At 33.3% G+C, this 9594-nt stretch overlaps 1 protein-coding gene across 1 annotated transcript in view; it reads left to right on the top strand.

Moving 5' to 3' along the window:
• Positions 1–9017, top strand: part of SEMA3D (sema domain, immunoglobulin domain (Ig), short basic domain, secreted, (semaphorin) 3D) — a 230218-nt gene extending 221201 nt beyond the window's left edge. The window contains exon 19 of the mRNA XM_010848142.1: positions 4723–9017. Coding sequence (XP_010846444.1) covers positions 4723–5148 — 426 coding nt within the window. The 3' untranslated portion in view covers positions 5149–9017. The remainder of the gene's footprint in view (positions 1–4722) is intronic.
• The last annotated feature ends 577 nt before the right edge of the window (positions 9018–9594 follow it).

Here is a 9594-nt window from a genome sequence, read left to right as displayed (position 1 = left end):
ATCTTTGTAAATAGGCAGTTATTCATTGTCCAGGATATGCAATACTGCTTCCTGAGCTGAGGAAAGGGACAAAATCCAGACTAGATTTGAAGCATTTTTCCCAGCAGGATACCCTCTGCTCTTTACCAAGAAGGTCACAGTTAGAAATCTTTCCTCCACTCAAAAAAAAAAAAAAAAAACAAAGCCTGAGGGGAAGGCCCAGGATCCCCTGTGGCACAGAGGCTGTCACCAGTTTATTCTCTGCCAGGAGGAGAACATTTCCTTGCTGAGTTGTTTCACAGTTGGGTGCTGTTGGGAAGGTCATGAGTCAGTTGTCTGCTGACTTTCTTATAGAGCTGTTCTTAAAATTGATGGTGTTTATGCTGTAACCAGCAAGTTAATTGACAGTCCCCAAGCTTCTATTGAACTTTTGAGATCTGAATAAATAATTTACCATTTGTGATAGTAATTTTTCCATGGATTTTTAAAATATTTTAAAAACACCTTCAAATGTTTTTGTTTCTGTCTGTAGGTCTTTATTTTTATTGCTTTTATCATAAAAGCAATATAAATGGTTTTGAAAAGACAGTGACATATAAAAGACTATGAGATCACAAAGTGTAGATAATCACACATATATTTTGATCTCTATTTCAGGTTTTTTTCCTACTAACCATTACACTATCAGCAATTTCCCCTGCCATTCAATTTTAATACATGATTCCTGTCCCACACCCTTGCCAGCCTGATGCCACAATCATCCACTCACGTTCCATGTTTTATTTAAATAGCTTGTGTTACCTCTTAATCAATTTTCCTTTAGCTAAATCTTTCTCTACTTGTCTGTTTTCTTAGGGCAGATTCTTAAATATAAAATAAGTGAGTTAAAGACTTTAATATTCTTACAGCTTTGCATAAACAACTGTATATTGCTAATTTCTCATCAAAATCACCATATTGGCAAACTGCCTTACCTATTACTTGCTTGGTTTATGTTGATACAGTCATTTAAAAATTTTAATAATCCCTTTACATATTTAAATAGTAACATTTAACATTATGCATAAGTAACTTTTTATTATGTTTTATATCTATAAAATTCTTTTGTGTGTTCAAAACACACACATTTGGAACTTCTATTGATTTATATGATTTCTCTTTGTGTTTAGAAGTTCCTTTCCCAATAAAAACATATATATATATTTTCTCATCATTTTATGATTTTACTTTTACAATTGTAATTTTTTGGGGTTTTTTTGGGTTTTTTTGGCCCTATTGCATGGCATGTAGGATCTCAGTTCCCCAACCAGGGATAAACCCATGCCTCCTGAAATGGAAGCACAGAGTCTTAACTACTGGACTGCCAGGGAAGTCCCTACAATTACAGTTTATATTTTATATTTACATTTACTCCAAGATATTAATCAAGAATGAGTTATGTATTCATTTGATTTTTTTCTCTTTTAAATAATGAGCCAGTTTCCTCAGCACTATTTTTAAATAAGTCTTCGTCTATGTTTGTTGAAGGGAGATACTCTTGAAGCCCTAGTCACTTGGAAGACACATGCTTTAGCTATGAAAGACCTGACAGGTGAATTATCTGCAAAGGAATTACCATTAGGCTGCTATTATCAGAGAATCAAGTCCCTGACCTTTACCTGCTGCTTAATACCTAACTGTCCTTTGTCCCATTCCATGTTTCTCTTTTCATTTTAAATGAATTGCCCTTCACTGAAGATCTACATTTAATAATGCCAAATATATTATCCTTGTTCACATTAGGCAAATGGATAGTCGACCCGAGTTCAAGCGTGGTTTTGATTTGTAAGGCTGAGCAGCTTTTACATATCACTAGAGTGGAGAAAATTCTATGAGTTTAAATCAGTGGCCAGAGATTACATTATCTCTTTGTAGAGGAGCTGAATTTTCTAAATTGACTGTGCTGACATTTCGCTGTCGAGATGCAGTCTGCATAATGCATCCTATTCCAGCATGGAATGAGAACATTACAGAGAATGAGAATGTGAAGGAGGCAAATGTTAATCAACCACTTAATTTCTGGGTCACAGATTTCTATCTCTATATTGCAAAAATCCTATGAAAATATATCAGTTAAAAATGTTTTATTAGAGATACCATTTCATTAAAGGCATATTTTTAAAATTTTAGGAAGACAAAAAAAAAAAAAATCCCTTAAATTATCTCATAGAATTTAGATAAATCCAAAAGGAAATTCATTAAAGCAGACTTTTTATCTGTAGGTCAAAAACCAAAGAAAATGTAAGCATTCCATCAAAGAAAGGAAAAGTAAAGGACCCCAACGGGGTAATGAAATGCCAGGTGTTTATGAAACCCGGAATCCTGTAGGGACTGGAAAGGAGGGAAGAGGGCAAGACTTCAGAGTAAAGTAACGTAAACAGGACATAAAACAAGAATAGCAAAAATAATGATAAAATGTTGTGTAATACGTGTGAAATCACAAAGTCATCATTCTTTCCTGTCAGAAGCTTGAAAATAAAAATTAAAAGTATTGAGTCAGAGGTGTAACAATCTCTAAGAGTCGCATTAAATGCAGTTTAGCAAGATAGGATGGACGGGACACATGTATACCTATGACTGATTTATATTGATGTATGGCAAAAACCATCATAATATTGTAAAGCAATTATCCTCCTGTTAAAACAGATAAATTAGGAAAAAAAATTAGCAAGAATACCAGCTAGAAAAGAAAATCCAAAGATGAACTGTAACTGAAGTCACCCACTTTGATCATCTTGCTATTAATAATAGCCACAGGCCATTTTCCATTAAATCACAGAAGTAAAGCTTCAGAACATCACTTCTCCAGCAGTATAGCAGTAGTCTATGATGCTTCTAATAATACTTCACATTTAACCTTCAAAGAGCTTTACTTTTAACCACCCACCCTCCTCCCAAATACACCATATGCTGTTTCACCAACTTGATAAATGGGAGACCAATCAGGGAAGATAAATGAATAGTCATAGGAAGTAGAGCAGAAAGGAACCAGAACCTAGGCTATGGAGTCAGAATTTCAGTTTCTTAATCTAAGATGTATTTAAATTTAAAAATAATTCCTACAATAAAATTATTTAAAACAAAAAATATATAGTACATGTTAAATTTGCGATTATTATTTTTGTTTAATCTTTTAGAGCTCTGCCAATTCAAGTTCAACTTTTACCCTAGGCAGGAGATTTCTATAGTTTCTAAGAATATAAATGAATTCAACATGAGTTTTATTACAGTAGCATTTTAAAATGGCTGGGCCTTTAGAATAAATCCATTAGAAAAAGAAAAAAGAAAAAGAAACTACACACCAACTCAACCAAATAAACAAAGTAAGGGTAACAAGCAAACCCCTGATGGTGTGGATTCAGTGTAGAGCAAAGGCAGGGCTGGAGACCATTCGGCCTCATTAACCAGGGATCTGAGCTGTGACCTGCCTTTGGCCTCGTGTGGTACCCCGCCAGCTGCACTTCTCTGGCACAGAGGGTGGTTGGCCATATACTTGTGAGTTAACTGGGCTGGTAGCCAGAGATGTTTCTTTTCCTTTTCTCATATTTCCAGAATAGGGGGATTTTTTCCTACATATTTTTCACATAAAAATGCAAAGTATAGTCCACCCACTGTGAATAAATTTAATTTAGCCGTCTTTATGCCTCTTTGATTTCCATCAGCTCAAAGTCCACAGTACAGGGGCAGATGTGTAAACTGGGAAATCTTCCAGACCTCTTTGTTGTTGTTGTCGTTATTCTACTTAGTGCCGAGTGCTCAACAATAGTCCACATTAAACAGGGCTCTTGTGTTGGTAAACATGCCTCTAGTTTATGTAAGATAGGTTCACTATTCACACCAGACTGGGGGCCAGGCAAGCTTAAACATTTGAATTGTCTTTCTGTACTATTGCTTCAAAGGGCAAAGAGCATCACATTCCAGGGGAGGTTCTTTTTGTTCATTGAGCTTTCTCACACTCGAAGTCACATCACAATGTTATAGTATACTGAGGTATGGGAAGTATTTTCACAGATGACATAGTCTAAAGTATCATACAGACACACAGTATCAAAATTCAATTCATAGTAAAAAGAGAAATTCAGCTTTAAATGTTTCTAACCTTCTGACTATATGGTCCTACTTAGTTACAGCTCTAACATCCCAAAGGCTGTGTCCTCCATGCCTTTCCACTTGACTTTTAACAAGTCACCACTTATAGTTTCCATATGCTATTCAGCTCATTTATTTGGCAGTATCTAGAAAAAAAGAGTAAATTCCTTTCAGAATCATCATTCTCTTCTAAATGATAGGTAGTAGTGTGCACTAAAGCTCTTTTTCTACAGAGTGACTGCCAATGTTATATTCTAGTTCTAAAATTCAGATACAAATCAGTGTTCTTAGAATACCAATTAGTATGTGGAATCTCTTTAAAGATGGTCAGCTGATAGTTTCCAGGTTTACTTCATTTTCATGACTTTTTATTCCTATCTGTAGATTGGGAGGAAAAACTAATTATATTCCAAAGACTCAATTAGATATGATCAGATGCAACCATACATTTCTGGGGGCAGCTACTTGAGCTGAATTTTTCACTCTCTTCCACAACAGCTGACAGTATTATGCTTAATGACAGAGAGATGGGGACTAGATCTTGTAGATTCATCTAAGTAAACTATGCAGCCTCTCTGGCTCTCATTTATTACCTACCTTTTTTCAACTCTGCAGGTAAAACCCGATGAAAGGATCATCAAAACAGAATATGGGCTACTGATTCGAAGTCTGCAGAAGAAGGACTCTGGGCTGTATTACTGCAAAGCACAGGAGCACACTTTTATCCACACCATAGTGAAGCTGACTTTGAATATCATTGAGAATGAACAGATGGAAAACACCCAGAGGGCAGAGCATGAGGAGGGGCCAGTCAAGGATTTGTTGGCTGAGTCAAGGTTGAGATATAAAGACTACATCCAAATCCTTAGCAGTCCAAACTTCAGCCTAGACCAGTACTGTGAACAGATGTGGCACAGGGAGAAGCGGAGACAGCGGAACAAGGGCAGCCCGAAGTGGAAGCACATGCAGGAAATGAAGAAGAAACGAAATCGAAGACATCACAGAGACCTGGAAGAACTTCCTAGAGCTGTGGCCACATAGTTTTCTATTTAATTTAAAGAAAAGAACTCTTTACCTGCAAAAACACTGTTGTCTGTTTTATTCATCCTTATACTAACTCATAAGAGCTTTCCATGGAATTTTGCTAAAGCACAAGAACAGTAATCTGAATAAGACTATATGGTGGATATGGCATTAATAAGGGTGAATCATTCATCTGAACCAGTTTTCCAAGAACTAAAACTTACACCTGCAAAGTATCTGAATTATCCTCAAAACAGGGGCTTTACACTTGTAAATGTTTTATATTCTGAGTTTTTGAATTTATTATGTAAATAACTGAGTTAAAAAAGCATCAAATTTGACACTGAAATAAGGTGCTTTATGTCCTTTGCATGGCCTTTAAGCATGGAGTTTGCCATGCAGTTGTTGCTTTATGTTCTTATGAACGGATATATCATTCCACTTTAGAACTGGCTGCCTGGGGGTAGAATTGGAGGGAAGATGCAAAATACAGCTCACAGTATCAACAGGAACTTTCCCAGGGAGCCATTTGCTCTTGGTGTGTGTATGGTTCGGAAATTTGGAGAGGTGCATTACTCCTTTCAGACCCCAGGGGTTACAATTTAGTGTCCTGCAGCATTGATTTACTGAAGGGCATAAATGTTCCTCCCAGGATTCCTTGTGACTTGTCAGGATAACAGGTTCACAGAGAGAACTTGGTGCTCAGTTATGTGTTTTTAGAATATATGCTGAGCTTTATAGGGGCATAATGCTTAATAAATATTTTAATAGGGTATGGGAAAGCATTTTGATAAAAGAAAACATCACGAAGTATACTGCATCCTAACCGGGGGGAACGCAGATGGGATTTGTTAAGAGAAAGAAAGACAGCCATAAATTCTGGCTTTGGGGAAAACTCCCCATAAAAAGGAGGAACAATCACAAATACAGTGGATGAAAGGTAATGTGGCTTTATGCACTGGAGTATAAGTAGCTGCCAATTTGTAATTCATCTGTTTAAAAAAAAAATGAAAAACTCTAGATTATAAGAAACTGCAAGTAAACGCCTGAGGAAAAGTTACATTTTCTAAAGGATCATGGGAAGAAAGAACACAAATTTATATACAACCAATGGAATTTCAGTGTGTACTGCCTCTCTTTCTTCTAAAAATTTCATCATACTCTATAAATTATTTCTATTTAGTGTCTTTATTCTCTCCTAAATAATGGATTATTAGATTTTATTTGAGTGAATAGGAAAAAACAATATATACATATATATAGAGAGAGAATTAGATAGACAACTGTCGTGGGGAGTGGGAATACTATATATTTGTTAAATAATGAAATGCAAAAATTTTTACAACGGAAAGGGTTAAATTAACTCTTTGACATCTTTTTCTTCACAACCTTTTTTGCATTTCTGAGATTATATGCTGTATAATCTCATTGTTTTAGTAATTTAATAATAAATAAGTCTACTGCATGTAAAGAAAACAAACTCACATTAACATTTTTCACGTTTTGTTAGTGCTTTCAAATGTTTCCAATTTGACCTTCCCTCTGAATATGTATGGTATGTTTCCTGCCTGTTTAAGAAGGACTCACCTTTCCTTCATACAATACGAAACCCTTAGCCTTCTTCTGTTTTGCCTTTTCACGCCCTTTTTAGTGTGAAATGAAAAATTAGTCACTTCCTCACACAGAAGGCAGCTTTTCAGAAAACTAAATAGCAGACATTGCTTGTTTCTCATGCATTGTACGTGTCTTGAAAGTAAAAGCCTCTGAGAAGGGAACTTACTAGAGTTCAGTATCATGTCTGTTCCTGGTTTTATGCTCAAAATGTCCTATCTTACAGTCATTGTACTTGCATTGCTTACCTACTCAAAGAAGTCACACTGATCTATGATGTTAAGTCACTTTTTGATAGGATACTCATAAACATTTGTAGATGTTTTACTATAAGGAAAACTTAAGAAAGATAGTTTTTTTAAGTGAACCAGAACAAATCAGTCTATTAAAAAGTAATCCATATGAATAGTTCAAGCAAGATCAGACTGCTAACAAGAGTGTTTGAAACTATTGATTTGCTGGCTTAAAATCTTGCCGGAACTCTTAATAAGCTCAAAGCATATAAGTATGAGTATGTTTTTTAAAAAGATTTCCAAATATGTGTATATTAGACAGTAATGGTCAAATTACTAATAGCTTTGAGAGAATTATATGAAACTCAAGTGTTAGGATTGACTTGTGAAAATAAATTTGGTTTTCATCAAAATATGAATGTCTAAGCCATTTTTAAATTAATTCTTTCTTAGTTATTCAGAAAAAAGTTAGGAATTTTAATGGACAGCTAAATTTTAATGGCTGCTTTGGATCTAAAACTATTAATTTATGGTAATTACTTAAATAAGTTTGAAATATTGTTAGTAAAAAATTCATGTAATAAATAAAACTTTTATTGGCAAAGATTTATGTATATTTATAAGAACAAGACATCTAAGCTGCTACATTCAATTTTTTAATCTTTTAATTGCCTAAAACACTTAGGGGAACAGTGTGAATATATTGTCTAGAGATAAAACACAATATATACTTCCTCACCACTGAAAGCTTTTACCAAATTTTCTTTGAAATAATGAAAAATAAAATTATAGTTAATAGTTTCAGATTTGCTAAAAACTCAGCTTTTTACAGAGAGGTCTTAAAATGTCTGTGTTTAGCCTTAATTTTATGGGTTTTTTCCCCCATGTTTTGAATACATGTCTCTGACTTGCATATTCATCATTTGAATTTCATTCCAGCTAAATATGAATTTCATGCTGCTAAATCCTAACTGTGCATTCATTTACATTCGATGTATTGGGAATTTTAAGTTTGTTTAGAAGTAGATAGTCTAAATAATTAGTGTAGAACCTATTTTTCCACAGAGAGCTCAAAACACATTCACATTATTAAAAAATTTTTTTTTGAAAAGCAACCAAATTATTTAAGAAATAGAAAATCGAGAACATTAGAAATGTGCAAAAGCCACAACAGTAGTGAAAGAATTATAACTCACACCATACCTCACAAATCCGTTAGCTAAATACTACTTACCTACAATATGCTGCCTGCAAAATGAGTTTACTCTTGAATTGTTATTTGGTCTATGTTTCAGTTCTTTATATGCTATTAACTTTTGTTTCTGCTGAATTGTATAAACTCAAGCAAAAGATAAGTTTACAGTTGCCAGTGCCTGTTTTTCTATATTATATTGAAAATTAAAATTTCAAGGACAATTAGACAGCCTCCAGATGTCAACAAAATGCTAAATTGAACAAGAGCATCAAACACTGATATTTTAAAACTTAAATATATCTCGTGAAATAAGATATAAATAAATAAAAGTGGAAATGAAAGCTGAAACAGCATCCCTTTATAATTTGTCTTGGACAAAATGTTGGAATTCATTAGCCTTATTGGGAATGGAGAATTTAGAAAAAAGAGATATTTTAAATGTTTTTATAGAAATATTTTTCTCACAGTAAATGACAATATTTAAATAATTTAATTTACATTTGAGGTTTAAAAAAGATCTAGTATTCCAAGATTGGACACATTGACAGTGCAAAGACAGGAACATATACATGACTTATACCTCTCATTTAAATATTTTTCATATTAAAGTATTTATGGTATGTTTGAAATAGGTGATTTGGGGGTGAAGGGCAAAAAATCTGTCAGTTATTTGTGTAATTTAATACTTAATAATTGTAAGTGGTTAGCAATCTACTTTGAATTTATAGTTTTGCTATTTTAAAAGAAGTGTAGTCTTGTAATCTAAAATAATTGCAAGTTTCTAAATGTATATTTTGGTTGTATTATAATAAAATACAAACATTAGTGTTTTATGGTTATAAACAGAATGTTGGTTTGTGTGCAAGTTTTGTTTTTAGACCCTGAACATGATAACCAGATTTTACACATAGAATCACACTGACTCAAATACAAAGGAAAATATCTCCTAAAAAATTTTAGTAGATATATTTTGCACTGTAAGTATGCAATAATTTCCCTTATGAAAAAAAGAATAATTTTCTCTTCCCAATCATTATAATTATATACTTAAGCTTTACTGTGATTTAATTTAGACATGAGTAGACTGAATTAATATTACTACTCAAGTAACAACTTTTAAGATTTCCAATTACCATTCTATAAGTGAAAATTAAAAATAGTCATCTGTATGCTTAGCTGTATGAATTTAAATTTTTAAAGGCATAAGTTGAGGTTTCTGATTTTGTTTTATAAATAATTTACTTGAATTTCTTTTAGAGACAATTTCATTTCTTATTGATTTTGTACACCCATGTAGGATATTTTATATTTGCAAATAGATAATATTATAATATACCAAACCTGTAATGAAATAACTTGTAGGGATGTTGTATAAAGAAATGTCAAGTTTTCTGAGTGCTTTGACATGCTTCAAACATGAGAATT

The sequence above is a fragment of the Bison bison genome, unplaced genomic scaffold, assembly GCF_000754665.1.
Source record: "Bison bison bison isolate TAMUID 2011002044 unplaced genomic scaffold, Bison_UMD1.0 scf7180017864260, whole genome shotgun sequence".
Taxonomy (NCBI): domain Eukaryota; kingdom Metazoa; phylum Chordata; class Mammalia; order Artiodactyla; family Bovidae; genus Bison; species Bison bison.
The sequence above is the reverse complement of the archived record's forward strand: the minus strand, read 5'-3'. Positions and strand labels throughout refer to the sequence as shown.